This window comes from Copidosoma floridanum, unplaced genomic scaffold, assembly GCF_036245765.1.
Source record: "Copidosoma floridanum isolate Cflo_tuat_1 unplaced genomic scaffold, Cflo_Japanese_pri ptg000020l, whole genome shotgun sequence".
Classification (NCBI taxonomy): Eukaryota; Metazoa; Arthropoda; class Insecta; order Hymenoptera; family Encyrtidae; genus Copidosoma; species Copidosoma floridanum.
This window is the reverse complement of record NW_028321897.1, coordinates 33,345,390-33,369,560: the sequence shown is the minus strand read 5'-3', so window position 1 is coordinate 33,369,560 and position 24,171 is coordinate 33,345,390. Positions and strand designations below refer to the sequence as shown.

General features: G+C 31.4%; 1 protein-coding gene across 1 annotated transcript in view; it reads right to left on the bottom strand.

The window, feature by feature from the left end:
- The window catches only part of LOC106642731 (eukaryotic translation initiation factor 4E type 2), a 78,312-nt gene extending 54,141 nt beyond the window's left edge, over positions 1-24,171 (bottom strand). Inside the window, exons 1-4 of the mRNA XM_014357591.2 lie at positions 23,986-24,171; positions 23,775-23,847; positions 23,466-23,708; positions 23,215-23,367 (exon numbers count right to left, since the gene is read on the bottom strand). Of these exons, the coding sequence (XP_014213077.2) occupies positions 23,215-23,367; positions 23,466-23,708; positions 23,775-23,847; positions 23,986-24,005 (489 nt within the window). The 5' untranslated portion in view covers positions 24,006-24,171. The remainder of the gene's footprint in view (positions 1-23,214; positions 23,368-23,465; positions 23,709-23,774; positions 23,848-23,985) is intronic.

Below are 24,171 nucleotides of genomic sequence, written 5' to 3'. Positions count from 1 at the left end.
GAAGGAAACGCTGGAGTCCATACTTACAGAGTATAATCGTTTAAACCGTGAAATATCCACACTTACATCATATGCATTTCAGTTAGATAATGGACAAGAACCAGAAGTGTCATTTAAAGTTTTTGTTACATTACTAGACGGAAAATGTGTTAACGCAATCGTAGAAAACAAAGCTACATGGAGATGCAATATTTGCTTTTGCACTAATTCTCAATTCGATTAAGATGTATCAACCGATTTTCATCCCATTGTTGAATCATTTATGGAGCTTTCTACATGCTGAAATAAAAGCTTTTGAGAATCGTACCCACATATCGTTCAGAGTTCCTTAGCAAACATTGACGATTAATGCTTATATTAAAGGTGAAATATAAATTGAAAAATTCTTCTTTTCGCTAGTCCGTAGCACATGCAGTGACAGTAGTTAATGTTTATCTTTCGTGTGTCACTACATAAAGGATAAGAGATATTACTTTTTAATGAAAATTGCAAGACGTAATTGTAATAATTAAGCCACGCTATGGCACTGAAAATTTCTAAAAAAAAATTTTTACTTTTTTTAGACCTTACACAGCAGGGTTTATTACTTTTTTTTAAGTGACGCAATACAATTTTTAATTTTAAATAAAAATCCAAACAATTGGACGAGTTTGTCACTCAGTTGCATTTGATGTGTCCTTAAGGTTGTACCTTCCAAGTTTGACCAATCGTTTAAATGTAAATAACTATCATTTACTCATAGATATTTATGAAAAACACACTTACCATCGTTTCAAGTAATTGAGTTAGCATGCACATACGATTGGGTTTTCCACATGAAGTCCGAAATTGATTGCTATTGGATATTTTAATGCATAACTGTTAGAAAACTAAAATTTACAATGTTTCTTTAGGAATATAATTGTATATCCAAAGTATTTTTAAATATAAATAATATTGATCATGAACAAAGTTGGTTTTCATCAAATATAGCTATTACGTTTTGCAAAAAAGTTCATATTTTTAATTGTTAAGAAAAATGAAGTGTCAAATCAGTAACCTAACTATATTAGTTTGCATAGTCATATACATATTATTTCAGAAAAGGCAGATGAGCGAACTCAAATTGTACGAAATAGAATTAACGAAAAGTTCAAGGTTCAAGTTGACCAAGTCCTTGAAAGGGTATGGTACCACTGCAAACGGTAACGTTGCTTGAAAATGCTTCGCGGAACCAGGAAAATTTGCTGAAGTTCTTAACTAGATGAAACGCTGGTGAAAAACATTTCTCTCGTAATATCATTATTTAAAAGCAAGCACGCACTAGTTCTAAGCAAAATGAGTACACTGTGTATTGAAACTTATTAAAAGTATTACGAATGTTATTCCTGTGCGAAAATGAGCCCCACATTACACAAATTGCTTGCTCATAGTTGTGAGATCGCGAAAAAGTTCCCTTTACCTATAGCATATTTTTCCGAACATTGTAGTGAAAGCTGGCACAAATATTATCGGAGAAATTGGACTGCACACGCACGACAAATAAGCAGGAAGCTTAGAATTTTGGACGTTTTTAATGGGGCAGTTTACATGACAGACTCTATCATTTCATTAGAGTACATTGAACAAAGACAACGGCTAAAGGCGAATCATAAAAACGTTCCAGACTTAAGTAGATTCACGCAATCACTGTTAGTAAAAGCACTTATATAGTCTCTACAAAGTTCTTTTTAAGCTTGTGAATTTCATTGTAATATTGAATAAAATTAGAGACAGTCAACAAGTAATAGATTTCAAAAATCAATACAGGCATAATATTATATATTACCATTGTTAAAAAATCATAATATCCTATTTCTCCAAGTAAATGTAGTAATTACATCGGAAACTCTAATTACAGTTGTATTATGCGCTGGGGATTACATAATGAATTTGTCATTATATGTGCAGTATCTTAAACTTGTTATATTAACTAAGCAAAACAGTTATTATATTTTTTAATCAAAAGTTAGATTTAATTGTACTAATTATTGAATTTCAACTAAACAATTTTATCTTGTTTCAAACCGAGAATACAGTTGCAATTCATTTAGAGGCTTCTTAAAAACACTTTTAAGCATTTGTGTACATCATTACGAAAGTTTAATGATATCTTTCATTTGATTAAAATTACGTCTTGAATTGTAGAGTAGTAAATTATATGATACATTCTTGATCAATTAAATTACAAAAGCGATGAATACTTTTCAATAAAATGTTGCCACTCAGTACATCTTATATTGCTATTATTTTAAATACCTAATGTAAAGTAAAAAATGGACTGTTTAGTCTCTTTACTACGGTATTAAAGCAATATTTTAGAATTTAGTATTACTCTGTTTAATGAATTTAAATACCCGTAATGGTGAGATAGACTGATTATTATGCGAATGTAATCAAAATAAATATAATTAATTTTTACAAGGTTATTGGAGAATGATATTATGTTAGAAATAAACAAAAATAGTCATAAAAAGTATTTTCTTGTAAAAGTATTATTCATGATAATTATTAACCGATGTCAATCATGAAATTATAAACATTTACAGGAAGAACGACGATGATATAAGTGACACGGAAACGGAATCCGATTAAGAGTGAAACAAGCACTTAATAATTTAAAAGCATCCATGATATCATCGCAATTCATCGTTTATCTATTATGACATGATTATAATTATCAAAGGCATCAATTTGATCAAGCTACTTTATATTCCTGAGAAATCTAATATTAGGAGAATGAATAAAGAGAACAAGAAAGAATTTTCAAAACACGAAAAAAATTTCCAAATACCACATGAGTATAGAAGTTAATTTTTTTTTTTATTTCATTGAGTAGTTATTTTACTCCCAGCCACAACACTTACACTTCTGAAAACTTTCTTAAAAAAATAATTTTTTTTTTTCGGAATTATGCTTGATTTTCAAAAAAAAGTCACTTTTAGACGCAATTTTGATATCTTATTCTAAAAAATGAAGAATATATGTAAAATAAATATGAAGGTATAATACCAGCTCTTTAAAACTCATTTTCCAACAGAAAAAAAAAAAAAAAATTAAATCGAAAAATTTCTGGAATAACTAAAACTTCCAAGGTTAGGATTTCATTTTTCACATTTCTCCTTAATTTTCTGTCATTCCTTGTCATCATACCTATTAGATCCAAAAACTTTCATGAAAAAATATTTTTTTTAAGTAAGTTTACATAGTTTTGAAACGAAAATATCAGTTTATCCCACTGTGCGGCGCAACGGTCATGAAAAGGAAGTGAAAGAGAAGACGCAGTAGGAGAGGTAAATCCCCGCACTCTCTCCCCCTACAGAACGCATAAGGTTTTGAACGATATATTAATTTAGAGGCGTTTCCATATAATTGTAACGCTTAAGAGTGTTCTCTTTGTTTTTTTTGTTGATTCAACACATGTCCAGTGACCATGGGAGTTTTCACAGGTTTTAAATTTTCGAATCCAAATTTAACTAAAATTTTATTTATAGAATCAGTCTGAGTCAAGGTTAAAACTTGCCTCTCCCTTCCTCTTTTGACTTCGATACCTAGAAAAGATTCTACTTTACCAAGATCCGTCATCTCAAATTCGCTTTGCAGACTTTCTTTAACAGACTTTAAGCGATTGGGATCATCACTTGCAATAATCTTGTCATCAAAATATAAAACTAAAATAAGAATTTTATCTGCTTCGTACCAAGTAAACAGACACGGTTTTAGAATGTGTGACTTCAAACGTATTTTAATAGCTGCTTCCGAAAATATTTCATGACATTTTTTAGGACTGACCTTTACCTTTAGCCCATACAAGGCCTTTTGCAGCTTACAGACTTTATTCTGACATTCTTGGTCTGTGCAGTTCAAACCTTCTGGTACCTCCATATATATTTCATCATCAAGAGTACCGTTCAAGAAAGCTGTTTTCACGTCTAGCTGACATGTATTCAAATATAATTTATTTACCAGAGCTAGAAACCGTTCTGATCAAGGTCAATCTCGACACCAGAGCGCAGGTTTCTGTCAAATTGTATTTATTTTTGTCTTTGAATCACCGAATTACCAGCCGTGCCTTGTATTTTTTCTGCCCTTGAGAGTCGACCTTTTTGTTGAGCACCCAGCGAGAATCAATCATATTTGGACGTCTGCCGTTTATAAAAGACACAGGTTTGTCTGTAAAAATCCATACATTATTTTTCGCCATTGAATCAAGCTCATCTTGTATCGCTCGAATCTAGTCTTCCCGATCTACTGCCTTTATTACTTCTTTACATGAAGACGGGTCTTAATTTATTTCAGCCAGAAGCAGGTAGTGAGTGAGATCTTCTGCAGACGTATTTTTATCTGCCATGTCTGTATCATAATTGTTTTGAAAGTTAGATTTTTTATGAGGTCGTCAGCAATAGCCAAACCCGCAAAACTGACATCTAAAACTGGATTTTTACACTTCAGGTTTGTATCTGCCATGTTTGCTTCTAACTCTGTTGACTTTTTCAGCCTTCCTGGTTTTCTTCGTACGACTGGAGGCTCTCCCTCCGATGTTGCCATCTCTTCCCTTTCTTTCTTGAAGATCAAAAACCACTCATCTAGTTTTATATCTACTGTCACGTTCTCCCAGTTTTTAATCGAACTTTTGCCATATATGTCTCCATATACAAAACGCTCGTTGAATCGGACGTCCCTACTCTCGTAGGATTTTCCTTTGTCAGGGCAAAGCAGCCGATACCCTGTGGGTGTGTAATCCACCATAAATGCTCTCTTTCCTTTGGCCTGGAATTTTGTGTCTGTATTTCTCTGAACTCTCAAGTAGGAGACACAACCAAATCTTTTCATCTGACTTATATCCATCCCTTAGTTTGGCACAAGCTTCACCAAAGGGATTTCCATACTATTTGAACGATGCGGAGTGCGATTGTACGCAAAAACTGCCGCGTTCAAGGCCAAGTCCCACATGTTTTCCGGGAGTCCCGAATCATACGTGAGAGCTCTGACTTTCATTTTAATTGTTTTATTCAGCCTTTCCAACGTGCCGTTTAATTCGGGGGTATCCGGACAGCTCAACTGGAGTTCCGCTCCAAGACCATCTAACACTTTTCGGGTGGATCCTTCCGTGAATTCTGTACCCTGGTCTGACCTTAAGTAACAAACTTTAGTATCATTTTCTAACAAATTTTTACAGCCTTTGACGAAATTTTCTAAGCATTCACCCGTATCACTTTTGTTTTTTATGACAATTTTTTAGACTTTGTCTTCAGACACACGTTACACGTCCTGATTGTATCACTAAAGACAGCCTCCTTCAGAATTTTATTATCCAGGTATGCTTCTTGCAATTCCCTGAGATATTCCAGTGACGCATGTCCCAATCTGACATGCCACAGCATAGCCCCGTTGTTGTCTTTAAATATTTTATATCTTTTAGAGAATGTACTCTGCACTTCGTTTAATAATTTAGTCTTAACTGTCCCGACATCATAAAACTTTCTATCTTGTATCAAGAATACGTTGTCAAAGGAACAATCATCTAGATCTACCCTTCCGATCGAGCATCCGCTTTTGCTGGCAAAAGAAAAACAACAAGTTTCAATTCGCTGATAATTACTCCTGAGTTAAAAGAATTAGCACTGCCCTTTTATCAAAGTAATGCAGATCCCAAAGTCATTGCTCGAAATGGTTGTAAACTGATTGCATCGATTTATCAATCAAAAAAATCTGAAATACCACTGGATGATTTAGGATTTACACAGTTTAAATTGTTTAACTGCAAAGTCGACTTTTAAGTTCGAAAAATAACCCCCTTCTGATGGAGCAGCAATTCAAAACTCGTACAGAGTATACTTCCAACTACAATTGTGGCTTGGACATACATTAAATGCAACGAAATGGGGCTGGAAACAAGTGATTATATATAATACAAAAATACTTATGCCACATTATACAGATGACTCACTTATTCCAGATGAGTTACTTAAGATAATTTGTTGTAGTTGTGAGACTGGATTTGAGGGCAATAGATGCGGTTGCAGCAAGCATGGGTTGCGATGCACAGAGTTATGCACAAAATGCCATGGTTCTGAAAGTTGTTCAAACGTTGAAAAAGTTTCAAAAGATTTAAGTGATTTTGATGAAATTTCTGATAATCCTGATGAAGTTGAACAACCAAGTATTATCTTCAACTCAGAAAATCTTGCTATAGAAAGTTTTTAGAGGAATTTGATGAAGAAACGATTGAAGATAATGAAGAAGTCACATATTTCGACGAACAATTAATCGATGATGATCAGCCAAACTTACAATTAGCGAAAAGACAAAAATTGGTTTAGTGTGCATAATGTATTCATTATTAAATATGTAATACATCGCATAATAAATGTATAATATTTATGTATATAAAGTGTAAACGTATGATATTTATCAGTACTTGAGCATATTTCATTAAAAAATCAACTTGATTAAAATTGAGTTTTTCATTATTGGCATTTACCTCCATTATTTTTTTATTATTATTATTGAGAGTAGTAGTATTGTTAACAATCTATTTTGTTGATATAAATTTCAATTATAAATTCGGTGCAAGTTAAATTAGATTGAGAATTCATTTTAAAAAAATCATTCAATTATTTAAAAGCATGTTTTAAATAATTGTATACAAAAGTTAATTATTAGACGATTTATTTATCAAAATATGTAGAAAATAATCGAATTAATTAATTTAATCGCGAGAAATGAGGAACTTTTCTTATTAAAACAAAAGTCGATGGCATTGTATGTACTTACCTGACATCTTTCAACTGCACGGAATATGCTATTACAATGTTTATAGCAGTATTGTACAAAAGTAAAAAATGTATTTAAATAGTAATACATATGTTTCTTCGTGTTTTTTCCCGTACAATTCAGTGGTCTTATTAGTTTTTAATAATTTTTTTTTATTTATAACAAATTGTCAACAATAACCAAAAAATTTGTTTTTGCAAAATTAAATTTTTTTAATTTTTCAATTTTTAGACATGTTGTTAAATAGAAGCTGTATTGTTTTATTATTTCATTGAAAAGTAGACGTCAAAACGAAAAAAATAAGTCCTGTATGACTTCTCTACGATGATTGTACGTAGTAAAATGTAACTTTGAAAACAACGTGTTTCGGACCGAAAAAAATGAATCTTTTAAACAGTTTTTAATATTTCAATCTAAAATTTGTTTTTGTTGTTTGGGACACAAAAAGGAGTACTTTCAGCAAGTTTGGTTAAAAAATGTTTATTTTTGAGAAATTGACAAGTAAAAAACAAAAAAAAATTTTTTTTTTGATTTTTTGCATTTTTTTTTGAAATTTTGAGGTTATATTTAAGGAAGACCCATACAAAGGTTGTAGATTTTTCCAAGATCTACAGCTTTTGTATTTAACATTTTTCAGTAGGACATCAAATTTCGCGTGAAATTGCAAAAAATACGAGATGTATCCATTTTCACCCCTTTTCAACCCCTAAAATCATCCCCTAACCTTCTTGGGTACATAACATATTTTCCTTATGTTGACTTTAACCCTTTTAACCATTTGAAAACGTATGTATCTGGATAACATTTTTCTTTTTTTATCTATGTAAATGAGTCAATGTGCCTGGACTATCATGCATGTTCAATTGACATTACGCTAGCAATATTAAGTATTAGTTGACTGAATCTTGCTGCATGCAAGTTCTCTATTGGGGCTGTTATGACATATCAAGGCAGCTTTGAAACTACGGTGCCAGCGTTCTACCAGGTCATTAGCAGCAAGATGATAAGCCACGGTCCGTTTCCTCTGACAACCGATGAAAGAGATATGCCTTAAAGAGAGATGACTCGAGTTGGGAGCCTTGGTCTGTAGTGATGAATCTAGGAGCATCATAACGAGCGACCCAGTTCTCCTGAAAAGCACGAAGTACAGTTGAGGCTGGAATGTTTTTAAGAGGAACAGCCTCAGCCCATTGAGAGAAACGATCAACGATTGTTAGCAAATAAGAGAAGCCTTCACAGGTTTTAAGAGGGCCAACTATATCCATATGGATATGGCGGAACCTGTCATCAGGCGCAACGAAATGGCTAGGTTCAATTTTGACGTGGTGAGAGATTTTAGATTGCTGACAGTCTAGGCAACCCTAGCACCAAGATTTAATATCATGGTGCATATTCGGCCACAAGTATTTTTGACGTATCAACTGGTCAGTAACTTTGGGTCCAGGATGTGACAAAGAGTGAGCTAAGTCAAAAATGAGTTTGCGCAAGGATTTAGGGATGAAAGGTCTTGAGATTAAGTGAACAGTTGGACGATTTGAGAGCCGATTCGAGCTCTACGTCAGTTTGCTGATGTTGAGCCAGCTCTGACATTTCGAGGTCAATAGGAAGTCAAATCATATCAATGCGAGAACGAGTGTCTGCTACAACATTGAGAGTGCCGGTAAGGTGTTCAATAGAAGTAGTGAAGTGGGAGATAAAGCAGAGTTGTCGTCGCTGACGAGGGGAAGCCTTGCTTGCTTTTTGATTGGAAGCAAAGAGCAAGGGTTTGTTATCAGTAACAATTTTGAAAGTTCTGCCTACCAAAAAATACTTAAAGTGATTGATTGCCTCAAATATTGCCGTAAGTTCATTGTCGTAAACAGCATAGTTCAACAAGTGAGCGTTTGAGAACTTTTTAGAGAAGAAAGCTACTGGCTGTCTGAAGTTGTCGAGAAATTGTTCGAAAGTGGCACCCATACCGAATTTAGAAGTATCAGTGATAAGACGAGTGGGAGCATCTATTGCCGGGTGAGTTAAGAAACAGGCGTTGGTAAGATTTGGTTTGGTCTTCTCGAAAGCTTGTTCGGCTTGAGGAGACCAAGAAATCAGAGCCTGGTCGTTCTTTTTGGTACCACGAATGTAGGCATAGAAAGGAGACTGTTATGTGGCAGCATAAAAAAAGGCTGCGCCTGTAGAAATTTGCCAGTCCTAGAAATCTGCGGAGCTGAGCTACTGTCGTAGGTTTGGAAAAATTGGCAATGACTTCGACATTAGCAGGACAAGGCCTAGAGCCATACTGATCGATGAGGTGGCCAAGGCTTTAATAGCTTGTTGTTGAAGTCGGTTGCTGGGCAGATCTACTGCTACCATTTTCAAGGTGAAGACGTGAATCAGAAAAGACGAAGTTTTGCTTCTTAACGATAACGAGTTTTTATTTTTGGTTAAAGCAAGTTACAAGATGCCTCACAGGGCACAAACGTCTAGCAGCGTCGGTAGACATAAAGGTAGTGACTGGCTGTGCGAGCTAACGTGTGTGCGCCACAACGGTCATGAAGAGGGAGTGAGAGAGAAGACGCAGTAGGAGAGAGAAATCTGTACACTAGAAGCCGTTCTACTCTAATTTTTGATCCAAAACTCGGTTTAGCCCTTCATGAGACTTTGTACTTTAATGATATATTATTACAATCTATAATTTTGACAACTCATACCACACTTTTATCGAAAGAAAATCAGATTGGCTATGCCGTTTACTCCTTAATTTTTACCTCCCATGAAAAAAACTATTTATGATATTTGATATACACCACAAAAAATTAGAAACTTTGAAGAATATTCTGCAAGTTTTTGAAACATATTATTACACTTATAAGTACTAGTGAGTTGAACGCAAATGCATTTTCCATAATACGTTGAGTGAACGTTTTTGGGCCAGACTTATGAACATACACGTGCTCCCCTTAACCCCACCCTCTGTGGGAGTGACCCAAGTCCCTTAAGTTAAAGAAATCATTAGAAAATTTTTACGGAAGATTTGAATATAAATAATTAAAACCATCAAGTTTTTCGTACAAATAAAATTCTTAAACTAAAAAAAAACATTTTGTCACTTATTTAACACATCCATGCCAAAAAATGATACGTTAGATCAGCATAAAATCACTAAGAAAATTAATTTCTATGAAATAATTTTTTTGTACAACGTTTATTCCATTAAATAGTAACTTAAAAATATTTTGAGAGTTATATGCAAACAAAATGACAAAAATTAAATCTTTAACGCTCCTATAGATAATCAGGCAAAAATATTTCTATATAAAACCTGAACTTATCATGAAATTTTTCAAAAAGAACGGCTTGTTCTGGCAGTCCATCTGTTGAACTTCCAAAATCTGTGACCAGCAATATAACTTTTTGTTTAGCTTTAGATTAACCAAATAGTAAAACCCTTTCATAAGGATCAGAAAAAAATGTAAAATGTGAATGGCATCATTTAAAATAAGGTTTCTATGAAACAATAAGACAAGACTTGACGCATTCTGTGTAGTGAAAAATTTTCTTACCAAAAAAATTAATAGCATTAAGGAATAATAGTTTAAAGAAAAAATAATTGTCCATTGCCTGGAGACAAAAAAACGATTTAATTGTATGTTTTCTCGTAGGAAAAAAATTGGTCATTCCCCTACTATATTTCCCAGATTCCAACCAAGAAATACGGGGAAAGTAGTTTTATCCAAATAAAAAGTCGGCTTTATATATTTATATAACAATTTATTAACAAATGCAAATTTGTTATTTAGGTCTTTGCTTATATCTCCGCTTCTACTGCTCTCAGAGAAATTTCTTTAACCTCTTATTCCTTCGTCATCCAATTTTCTAGTCACTCCGCACAGCAATCTGAAACAGCATTATCTGCATGGGTAAAAACGGCGGTACTTACTTATAAGAATAACATAGCCTCTGATAGCCTTTTCACTGTTTTGTGCAAAAAAAATTTTTTTTCCATGAGAAATACATGTGCTTTGATAAGTAAGTATGAACAATTTTTCTCGTTGGTGGTGCTGTTTCAAAGTGTTGCAAGAATCAAATAAAATAGACACTTTTACAAATCCTTATTAATTGTTAATAACATGTTAATAGCAAAAAAGTGTAAAAAAAATTGTTTATACCGAAAAACTTTAGATCGACGTAAAAAAGACTATCATGTTAATCTGAAAATAACCGTAAAAATATAGATATTAAAATGCACAACAAATAGCTATTTGTAGAATTCCAAAGTAATTGTTAGTTTTTTGTATATTGATTTTTTTGAGTGAAACTTTTAAGTGTTATTTCATTTTTCACAGTCAGTTTATCGGCATTTCGCTTCGTGAAAATATTGTAATAGATGTTAATAATGATAACAAGCAAACAAAATTGATTTTTGTTAGCTTTGACGTTTTACCATGAAATATTTTATTTTGCAACTTAAACAACTGCAAATATCTCGGTCTATTTTACATATCCTTTTCCCTAACAAATGGCATTACATTGATCATAAATTAAACAGAAATTTTAAGAAAAAAAGATGCTCCATCTTACTTTCAAACTAAGATACAAGAAATTGTATTTCTGTATAACACTGCTAGAGCATTTAATCAATTTCATTCGAAAGCAAAGCTAAAAAAAATTAAGTCCCATTGTAACAGCCAGCCTCAGCTCATCGCTTCTATCTGTACCCTTCTCTTGCTACTAGGTAGCCGACCAGTTTTAGTGCACGTGAAGCAAAACACGGGCTGTGGCTGGCGTTTAAATGTAAAAAAGTGGTTGTACACAATAATATAATCACAAACGAAGGATGTTGCATTAAATGAATTTTGTTATGTAGTCTTTCAAGCATTTTATCTTTGAATTACGTTTTTTTATCTTAACCAAGTATAGTAGTCGCAGTATTAAAATTCTACGTGTACCCAATCCAAGGTTTTTACGTATCCTATATGTCTCTTATCTCTGACTTCTTTTTTCTTTTTTTCCTAAATACCCTCGTTTTTCCTTAAGTATGCGAGTATTTTGTGCTGGCCCTCTGCAAAGCCCCCCTCAGATAACTTAGTCTTCCATCCTATTGGATACTATTTACAGGGCGCAGCGATTGTCTTAAGTAAACCCCAGCTAATATCAAGTTTAATGAAAAGACATTTTTTAATTAACCATCTAACGTGCTGTACCGACCTTTATAAAATCAATATTGACTTTACCCAATAAACTGGACAGGTGTTGGCTTTCCTTCGAAAAGGAAGCCCCTGGAGGTCCACACATCACCAGAAAAAGTTTACTATTAGTTCTTAAAAATTAGATAAGTGGTGTTTTGGCATCCCAGGTATTCATCCCGTACGATCTTTCTAGTTTTTGCGGCTAGGAAGCTAGCACGCTAACTACTCAGCCATCGAAGCTTTTCTTTGCCCAGTACATTTTCATTGTATTGTAGGAAAAAAATTGCTCTACAGAAACTAAAGTTTTTTTTTTTCCTAATGCAATGGGTGCTTATAAGTAGACTTGCCAAATTTTTTTTTTTTCTACATTTTCTTGAAAAATCCCTCATTACTATTCAATACAGCCCCAATTGGTACAACTTGCACATAAATATGTAAATACTGTTAAGAAAAAATTGCTCTAATGTCAAACACGTTAAAGTCATGATTGATAAAGAGGACTACATGTACGATGATGTATCCAAAATACCTTTAACCCTAGATAAAATACCGGACAGAATGGATGACGAAACTGATACTGATGTAGAGCAAAAGTTTTTATATGATAACGTCAAGTAGATAATAAAAAAAGCCTAATTTTAATGTATCAAAAAAGCTAAAATTTAATATACACGAAAAATTGAATCATTAAATTTTTTATTACAATCAGTTTATCTAATTAAGTTATTCATTAAGTATGCTTAATTTATACTACTAATACTACGTTTGTAACTGTACGCACTGTAACCGGTCGGCCACCTAGTAGCAAGAAAGGGGTACCGATAGGAGCGCTGAGCTGCTGCTGGCTGTTACAATGGAACTTTCTCGATTTTGTTAATGAAATCTATAAAGTGCTCCGAAAGTGTGATACAGAAATACATGAAAATAATACACAAATTTTTTCGCAGTAAAAAATTTACTTACTAGTTCATTATTGCAAGAAAAACGTCATTTTTTTGTATCTTAGCTTGAAAGTAAGATAGAGTATCTTTTTTTCTTCAATTTTCTGTTTTATTTATAGTAAATGGAATGCCGTTTGTTAAGAAAAAAAATATGTAAAATTGACTGAAATATTTACAGTTGTTCTAGTTGCAAAACAAAATTTTTCGTGATAAAACGTCTTAACTTAAGAAAATCAATTTTTTTTGCTTGTTATCAGTATTGACATCAAGTAAAATGTTTTTACCAAAGCGAAGTATCGATGAACCGACCGTGGAGTTCGTAATAACACTTTATAGTTTCATTTTAAAAACCAAATTATCAAGAAACTAATTATTTTGTTATTTTACAAATACCTTTTTGTTGTGTCACTTAATATCTATCCACGGGACATTATGTCCACGCGCGTATGGATAAAGTACATATGGGAACGTGTACTGTTTATCATACACACAATAAAGTTAAAAATCAAAGGGTTTCCTGTGGACCACAGTGTTGACAACGGATAATTAGTCGATTCAATATTGATTGTCTGCGCGTATCAATTTTTTAACTGTATACATCAAAAAATTTGATTTTCTTAATATTTACATTCGTATAACCTCAAATTTGAACCACTCAATAGGTGTGTATACCTATAGACATCATACAACATTACTTTCGAACATAGTAATTTTTACTTTACTGAATAGCAATTCAGTGGAATGAGAAATTTTACTATTTCATATAACAAATTCTACTTCTGAATGTGGGACATTTTAAAACGATTAAAATACAATTTAATACGTTTTATAGCAAAAATTATACTATCTCAATTTTTACTATGTTAGGCATAGTAATTTTTATTATACTGTGGAGTAATTTTTGTAGAGCTACTACATAATAAATATTGTTTAAAACATAATAAAAATTATTTTAAACGTAACAATTTGCGTCATCAGGTGAGTATGTCGAAGCTTTCCTGAAAAATATAGTAATTTTTAGTATACTTATAATAATTTTTTTATCACCACTTTTCTCAGTGTATGCATTATTAATTGCGCGTACTCTTAAACACCAAACTTTTCTTAAACTTCTGTATTTTTTTGTCATTTTTGCGCTATAACACTTGAAATTAATAATTCCGAAAGACAAAAGCTGTTAGAACTTATTACAACTATACGTATCAATAAATATTAATTAATATCTACGCATTATCAGTGGCGTGCTGCCTGTGGTAATAAAACTTTCGTATTCTTTGGTCATTTTTGCGTTATAACGCTTGGGCTTAATAATATCGCAAGACAAAATTTAGTAAAACATATTACTTATAAAAGTACCTAGTAATATCAATAATTGTCTGTGCTTCATTAATGGCGTGTAGCCCGTAATAACAAATTTATTCAAAATTTTTGTAATTTATGGTCATTTTTGCATTATAACACTAAGAATAATTATTACTGGAAAACAAAAACTACTTAAACTCATTACATATATATGTACCTAGTCATATCAATAAATGTCCATGCATTATGAAAGACGTGCAGCATGTAATAATAAATTCTTCCTAAATTTCCGTACTTTTCGGTGATGTTTGCGTCATGACGCTTAGTGATAGTAATTCCGGGTGACTAAAACAACGGAAACTTATTACTTTAATAAGTTTATAGTAATATTAATAAATGTCTATGCATTATCAGTTGCGTGCAGCCTGTGATAATAAATTCCTACTACACTGCTATACTTTTCTGTTATTTTTGCGTTAGAACACTTGAAATTATTAATTCAGGAAGACGAAATTTACTGTTACTCATTACATACACATGTTCCTAGTATGATCAATAAATGTCCATGCATTTTTAGTGGCTCTCTGCCTGTAATTATGAATTTTCCCTTAATCTTTGAATTTTTTATTTTTTTTGCGCACTAAAGTATGGAATTTATGATTTCAGAAGACAAAAATTTATAAGACTTATTGCAACTACACGTATCAATAAATATAAATCATATATATGCATTATTTAAGGCGCGCAGCATGTGATGCTAAATTGTTTCTGAATTTCCGTGTATTCCGGTGATTTTTGCGTTATAACGCTTAGTGTCAATAATTCCGGATGACTTGAATTACTAGACCTTATGATTTATATACGTTTCTAGTAATAATAATAAATGTGTTTGTATTATTAGTGACTTGGTATTAAATTTTCGTATTTTTTGGTCAATTTTGCTTTATAACACTTAAAATTGATAATTCTGGAAGACGAAAATTACTGGAACTCATTATATATATATATATATATATATATATATATATATATATATATATATATATATATATATATATATATATATATATATATATTTACCTAGTAATATCAATACATATCTATGAATTATTAGTGGCCTGCCGCCTGTGATAATAAATCTTTCCTAAATTTCCGTATTTTCCGCTTATTCTTACGTTATAATGCTTGTAATTAATAATTGCGGAAGATAAAAGATAGTAAGACTTAATACAACTATACGTTTTTAACAATATTAGTTAATATCTAGGCATTTTAAGCAGCCTAAAGCTTGTGATAGTAAATTTCATATAAATTTTAGTATTTTTAGGTCTTTTTAGCTTTATAACACTTGAAATTAATCATTTCGGAAGACGAAAATTGTTGGAACTTATCACTTATATACGTACCAAGTAATATTTATAATTTTCTATGCATTAATAGTGACCTGTAGCCTGTGATATTAAATTTGTCCTACATTTTCGTATTTTTTGGTCATTTTTGTGTTATATTACTTTGAGTCAATAATTCCGAAAGACGAATATTAGTAGCACTTATTTCTTATATATGTACTTAGTAATATAAATAAATGTCTGTGCATTTTCAGTGTAGTGCCGCGCGTGATAGTGAATTTTTCGTAAGTTTTCGTATTTTTCGATCATTTTTACGTTATAACTTTTGAAATTTAGTGTCCCGGAAGACGAAATTTGCTGGAATTAATTACTCAGACATGTACTAAGTAATATCAATAAATGTCTATCTATTATCAGTGGCGTTTAGTCTAATAATAAATTTTTCCTAAATTTCTGTGTTTTTCGTTCATTTTTGCGATATTACACTCGAAATTAATTATTTTAGAAGACGAAAACCGTCGAAACACATTACTATTACATGTCCTTAATTATATCAATGTAAATTCAGTTATTTTTAGTAGCGTGCAGCTTGTGACATCAGATTTTTTCGAAATGTAAGTATTTTTTGTCTATTTTTAACGATACACTTAATAAACAACAAGTTTTGGAAGACAAAAAGAGCTTCAACTGTCGTACGTTTTTATTAAAAATTGTGTTTCTTCTGCTGTCTTCTGTACAGCTTTTATAATCAGAATGTTTCAAAATTTTGGTTTATTACGGATATTCCTACAATGAAATATTTAGTATACTTAGGTTTTGAGGACGGGAAATTCACATTTTTAGTTATTCTATTTTACTAGCACCAAGAATTTAGTGTCAGCATGGATGATTTTTTATTATTTGAGTCATTTGTGCATGCGTATACATTCTATTCTAATTTTACTGGGTTATTGGGTTATATGGGTCATTGCTATATCCTGACGGTATCATAGCGAGGAGCTCTTTTTCTGACAGTTTTTATGAGTTATTGCGTTCGCAGAGACTAACCTTTATTTATATGCACTATATGAATCTTACTTTAATAGTTTGATAGGCCTAATGCATTTTTTACGCCTATACTTTTGAATTTATCTTTAAACTCTTATATCTCAAGAAGGGTACATTTTTATGATCTAAAAATTTATGGGGGCCTTCTTTATTACTCGTAAAAACATTGAAAGCATTTTAATTAAAAAAAAAAAAATATAAGTTTTTTTTTCTATTTTCGTTACATGCAACGTTGAAAGCTTCAGAGTCATGAAACAATAATATATTTGTAAAATTTTGTAGGACAAATATTAACTGAGAAGTGATAGCTAGTATTCCATAAGATAACTGTTGCAAATCTGATGTTAATACATGTAGGGTCAAATGACTTAACTACTGCGAAGGCACAAAATACTGGTCACTCGTCAATAATACAATTCGAGAAAAACAGATTGCAAAGTTTAAGTTCTCAGACATTGTGCTCGGAAAAAAATTCGAAGTATAAACTGAAATACTTATGTGTGCTTATAAAGTTCAAATCACTTTGAATTCCTACTACGCAAGTAATCGGACTACCTAAGATCAAAGATTGTGTCACAGTGGTTCAAGTTTGTAGCAATCAGGGCTGCCAGATTATCTGTAGTAGAAATTCCCCCATGAGGCCGCTAAAACCACCCAAAACTGCATGCCACTGAAAAGCAGAAAAACGTCCAAAACCGCACGGGATTTCAGTAGTCTCGCCCAAAAACCGCATTAGTTGGATCATTAGAAATAAAAAATTGTAATTTGATTTTTATCCCCCCCTAAGCTATCTCAACCAACATATTTCAAAGCAATATAGGGCTTAGCTCTTGAGTTATTGTGTGCCGATAATGTCTTACATGCTATACAATAAATAGCTCAGCTTTGAAATTCAAATATTAACTTTGATTACGTGGATAGATATAAAATCGCGTCTCAGGCTTTATCAAGACTCAAATCTATAAAAATAAAGATAATAATATAAGTATAAGGTACGATTTTAACATACATGTACGACGAACTAAACGAAGAGGTCAAAGTTGAAACTAAAACCGATCCCACGCATTTCACCTCGAAGTATCACAGGGAACCTATCACAGGCTGCAGGTCACTATTAATGCATAGGAAATTATAAATATTACTTGGTACGTATATAAGTGATAAGTTCCAACAATTTTCGTCTTCCGAAATGATTAATTTCAAGTGTTATAAAGCTAAAAAGACCTAAAAATACCAAAATTCATATGAAATTTACTATCACAAGCTTTAGGCTGCTTAAAATGCCTAGATATTAACTAATATTGTTAAAAACGTATAGTTGTATTAAGTCTTACTATCTTTTATCTTCCGCAATTATTAATTACAAGCATTATAACGTAAGAATAAGCGGAAAATACGGAAATTTAGGAAAGATTTATTATCACAGGCGGCAGGCCACTAATAATTCATAGATATGTATTGATATTACTAGGTAAATATATATATATATATATATATATATATATATATATATATATATATATATATATAATGAGTTCCAGTAATTTTCGTCTTCCAGAATTATCAATTTTAAGTGTTATAAAGCAAAATTGACCAAAAAATACGAAAATTTAATACCAAGTCACTAATAATACAAACACATTTATTATTATTACTAGAAACGTATATAAATCATAAGGTCTAGTAATTCAAGTCATCCGGAATTATTGACACTAAGCGTTATAACGCAAAAATCACCGGAATACACGGAAATTCAGAAACAATTTAGCATCACATGCTGCGCGCCTTAAATAATGCATATATATGATTTATATTTATTGATACGTGTAGTTGCAATAAGTCTTATAAATTTTTGTCTTCTGAAATCATAAATTCCATACTTTAGTGCGCAAAAAAAATAAAAAATTCAAAGATTAAGGGAAAATTCATAATTACAGGCAGAGAGCCACTAAAAATGCATGGACATTTATTGATCATACTAGGAACATGTGTATGTAATGAGTAACAGTAAATTTCGTCTTCCTGAATTAATAATTTCAAGTGTTCTAACGCAAAAATAACAGAAAAGTATAGCAGTGTAGTAGGAATTTATTATCACAGGCTGCACGCAACTGATAATGCATAGACATTTATTAATATTACTATAAACTTATTAAAGTAATAAGTTTCCGTTGTTTTAGTCACCCGGAATTACTATCACTAAGCGTCATGACGCAAACATCACCGAAAAGTACGGAAATTTAGGAAGAATTTATTATTACATGCTGCACGTCTTTCATAATGCATGGACATTTATTGATATGACTAGGTACATATATATGTAATGAGTTTAAGTAGTTTTTGTTTTCCAGTAATAATTATTCTTAGTGTTATAATGCAAAAATGACCATAAATTACAAAAATTTTGAATAAATTTGTTATTACGGGCTACACGCCATTAATGAAGCACAGACAATTATTGATATTACTAGGTACTTTTATAAGTAATATGTTTTACTAAATTTTGTCTTGCGATATTATTAAGCCCAAGCGTTATAACGCAAAAATGACCAAAGAATACGAAAGTTTTATTACCACAGGCAGCACGCCACTGATAATGCGTAGATATTAATTAATATTTATTGATACGTATAGTTGTAATAAGTTCTAACAGCTTTTGTCTTTCGGAATTATTAATTTCAAGTGTTATAGCGCAAAAATGACAAAAAAATACAGAAGTTTAAGAAAAGTTTGGTGTTTAAGAGTACGCGCAATTAATAATGCATACACTGAGAAAAGTGGTGATAAAAAAATTATTATAAGTATACTAAAAATTACTATATTTTTCAGGAAAGCTTCGACATACTCACCTGATGACGCAAATTGTTACGTTTAAAATAATTTTTATTATGTTTTAAACAATATTTATTATGTAGTAGCTCTACAAAAATTACTCCACAGTATAATAAAAATTACTATGCCTAACATAGTAAAAATTGAGATAGTATAATTTTTGCTATAAAACGTATTAAATTGTATTTTAATCGTTTTAAAATGTCCCACATTCAGAAGTAGAATTTGTTATATGAAATAGTAAAATTTCTCATTCCACTGAATTGCTATTCAGTAAAGTAAAAATTACTATGTTCGAAAGTAATGTTGTATGATGTCTATAGGTATACACACCTATTGAGTGGTTCAAATTTGAGGTTATACGAATGTAAATATTAAGAAAATCAAATTTTTTGATGTATACAGTTAAAAAATTGATACGCGCAGACAATCAATATTGAATCGACTAATTATCCGTTGTCAACACTGTGGTCCACAGGAAACCCTTTGATTTTTAACTTTATTGTGTGTATGATAAACAGTACACGTTCCCATATGTACTTTATCCATACGCGCGTGGACATAATGTCCCGTGGTCTAGTGGTTGCGGAGCTTGATTCAGAAGCCGAAGGATGAAGGTTCAAATCTCAGTCGCTGCAGATCTTTTTTAAAATAATAAAATTGTATAATACATCAATATCAATTTGTACTCTGTGAAAAAATATCTATGTACATATAACTTATGTATGTATATGCATACAAATATTTCAATTTTCTGATAGTTACATGTACAGTCCCTGTGTATACATATAATAAATATATATATTTTTCTTATTTCTGAACAAAGCAAAAATTACTATGTTGAATAGCAAATTCTAATATGATCTGGTTTTACTATGTAGCATAGCAATTTTTATAATATGGCGAGTATGTCTCAGCTTTCCTATAAAATATAGTAATTTTTATCATAGTTATAACACTTTCTCTAAAACAACTTTTCTCAGTGTAGACATTCTTTATTTAACCTAGTAGATGTATAAGTAAGAAGTTTCGGCAATTTTCGTTTTCCAGAATTTATAATTTCAAGTGTTATAACGCAAAATTAACCAAAAATACGAAAATTCAGAAAAGATTTATTATCACAAGCAGCACGCTACTAATAATGCATAGACATTTACTGATATTACTTAGTACATATATAAGTAATGAGTTACAGATATTTTCGTCTTCCGGAATTATCAAATTCAAGTGTTATAACACAAAATAAACCGAAAAATACATAAATTTATATAAAATTGATTATTACCAACTTTACGCCACTAATAATGCCTAGAAATTCATTAATATGACTTCAAATGTATAGTTATTATAAGTCCTAATATCTTTTGTCTTTCAAAATTATAATTTCAAGTATTGTAACGCAAGAAGTTCTAAAAATACTGAAATTGAGGAAAAATTTCTTATTACAGGCTACACGCCACCGATAATGCAAAGACATTTATTGATATTACTTAGTACATACATAAGAAATGAGTTACAGTAATTTTTGCCTTCCGGTATTATTAATTTCAAGTGTTATAGCGCAAAAATAACCAAAAATCACAAAAATTTAGGAAAGATTTATTATCACAGGCTGCACGCCTCTTATAACGCATAGACATCTACTAATATTACTAAGTACATTTATACGTAATGAGTAACAGTAATTTTCGTCTTTGGGAATTATTTATTTCAAGTGTTATAACGCAAAAATGACCGAAAAATACGAAAATGTAGTAAAAATTTAGTATCACAGACTGCACGTCAATGAAAATGCATATACATTTAACATGATTTCTAGAAACACATTTGAGTAATAAGTTCCAGTTATTTTAGTCGTCTAGAATTATTAACACCAAGCGTTATAACGCAAAAATCAACAAAAAATTCAAAAATTTTGGAAAAATTTATTAATACATGCTGCACGCCTTTGATAATGCATAGATATTGATTTATATTTATCGACACGTATAGTTGTAATAAGTCCTATGAATTTTCGTCTTCCGCAACCTATAATTCCAAACTTTAAAACGCAAAAATGATGAAAAATACGGAAATTTAGAAAAGATTTATCATCACAGGCAGCACGCTACTGATAATGCCTAAATATTGTCTGCTATTCTTTATTACATATAAGCGTACTAAGTTTCAACAATTTTCGTCTTTCGGAACAATTAGTTTTAGTTAAAATTGTTAGAACTTATTACAACTATAAGAATTAAGTAATCTTATTTTATATCTGATCGTCATTAGTGGCGTGAAGCTTGTGATGATAAATTTTATATAAATTTTTGTATTTTCCTGTTATTTTTGCGTTATAACACTTGAATTAACTGTTCCGGAAAACAAGAGTTGCTGGAACTTATTACTTATATTCGTTTCAAGTAATGTTGTTAGATTTCCAATATTAATAGCTCGTAATCTTAGTATGTTTAATTTAGTTTCTAACAGCGCATGCAACATGTATCTATGATCGTGTGTATGTTTAACTGAAGCCCCTGTGTGGCTCTGCTATCGCAGTCAGTCTGGTGTCTACCGTCCAACGGTGACGACCTATGTAACATGTGTATTCTTTGAATAAAGCTATTTTACTTTTCATTACGCGTCCCGGCTCATTCACCCCTAAACAATGTCAACAAATGTCTATGCATTATCAGTGGCGTGCAGCCGGTGGTAATAAATTTCTCCTCAATTTTCGTATTTTTTGGTCGTTATAACACATAAAATTAATAATTCCGGGAGACGAAAATTGCTGGAACTTATTACTTTTATTTTTATTAAGTAATATTTATAAAGTATTATGCATTATCAGTGGCATTTAGCCTCTGATTGTAAATTTTCCCTAAATTTTCGTATTTTTTGGTCATTTTTGCGATATAACACTTGAAATTAATAATTGCAGAAAACGAAAACTGTCGGAACTTATTACTATGATTTGTACCCATTTATAATACTATAAATTGAGGCTTTTTTAGTGGCATGCAGCTTGTCATATCAGATTTCTTTGAAATGTAGGTATTTTTAGGTCTTTTTTTTAACGACACACATAATAAATAACAAGTTTTGGAAAACGACAAGTGCTTTAACTGTTGTATGTTTTTGTTAAGTATTGTATCTTCCCTGCTATCTTTGGTGTCGTACAGCCTTTATAATTAGAATGTCTCGAAATTTTGGTTCACTACGGATATTTCTAAAATGAAATATCTAATATACTAAGGTTTTGAGGACTGGAAACATATTTTCATTTATTTCATTTTAGTAGCACTAAGAATATAGTGTCGGTATGGATGATTTTTTAATGTTCAAGTCATTTGTACATGCGTGTACATTCTATCCAACTTTGTTGAAACTTACTCTAACAGTTGGAAAGGCCTTAACGCATTTTTCACGTCCATACTTTTGAATCAATCTTTAAACTCTTATATCTCGAAAAGGGTACCTTTTTATCATCTAATAATTCATGGGAACCTTTTGTATTGATTGTTCAAGCGTTTAAAGCATTTTAATTAAAAAAAAAAAAAAAAATTCTTTTATTTTTGTTGCAGGCAACGTTACAAACTTCAGAGTCATGTCGTTTCTGGTACTTGTTGATTAGTGCCTATTAATTTGTTTTATTTTTTTTACTTTGCTAATTTAAAGCATATATCTTAGCTTATTAGATGCAGCTACTTTTTCTTTAACATGATTAAAATTAGTTATCGTCCCGCATTTTTGTTACATAATCACTTTTATAATATTTAGTAAGAAATGAAAATTAACACTTACTTGAAATCTTATAGAGACAACAGCACCACATATTTCTTCTCCAACCATAAATTGTTCTCCCAACATAGCTAATATTAAATTTTCCCAACAGCGGGACACTAATCCCTTACGAAGACGCACAATCCATTTGCCACCTTTTTGATTAGCTTCATCCTATATGGTAGATTGCAAAAAATTAGTGTATATTTTAGAAGTCACAAAATTTATGACTTACACATGCAGTCATTTAACATTGTTTGGAAATTACTTACTTCCCACATAGGTTTTATCCCAATTTTGAAAAGATGAAAGTCTGTGTGAGCAGTCAATTCTGATGGCCTAGTTAAATGACTATAAAGGCCCCAGAACTGTTCAACACTTGCAAATCGACCAATCAATTTTAAATTTTGATCATAACTCTGTATATTGCTATGTTTGCCCAAGTTACGCCTACTATACCAAAGGGCATATGCATATTGCAATTGGTGCTCATTAGAACGGATATCAGGAGCAATCTAAAACTTACATTTATTATTTTTTTTCAAAGACTGGCTATAGAAGTATCTGAACAGATGTCTTACAATTTCTCCTTTATTACGTCGTTTGTTACTTGTCGAAAAATCTTCATCGCCACTTTCATCACTGGCTTTAAGACTAAGAAAAAAGATGGAATGTAGTCTTTCAATTTTTAGTGAATTTCCAACCTTTTAAGTTTACTACATATTTCATGGGATGTATTTAACAGCACGATTAATAAATAACCGCTTAAGAATTTGGTTAATATGTACTTACGCATCGAATTTGTTGGACATATTAAAAAGATTCTTAAACTAACGTTTCAAATATGAAGACTCTCGACAACTTAAACAAGATTATGCGATCTGATACGAATATATAAAAGTGATTAGGTTTGTTCAATCTGATTCTCGGGGACACTCGGAGAGACTCTGGGAGTCTCCGAGAATGGAATGAACAAGT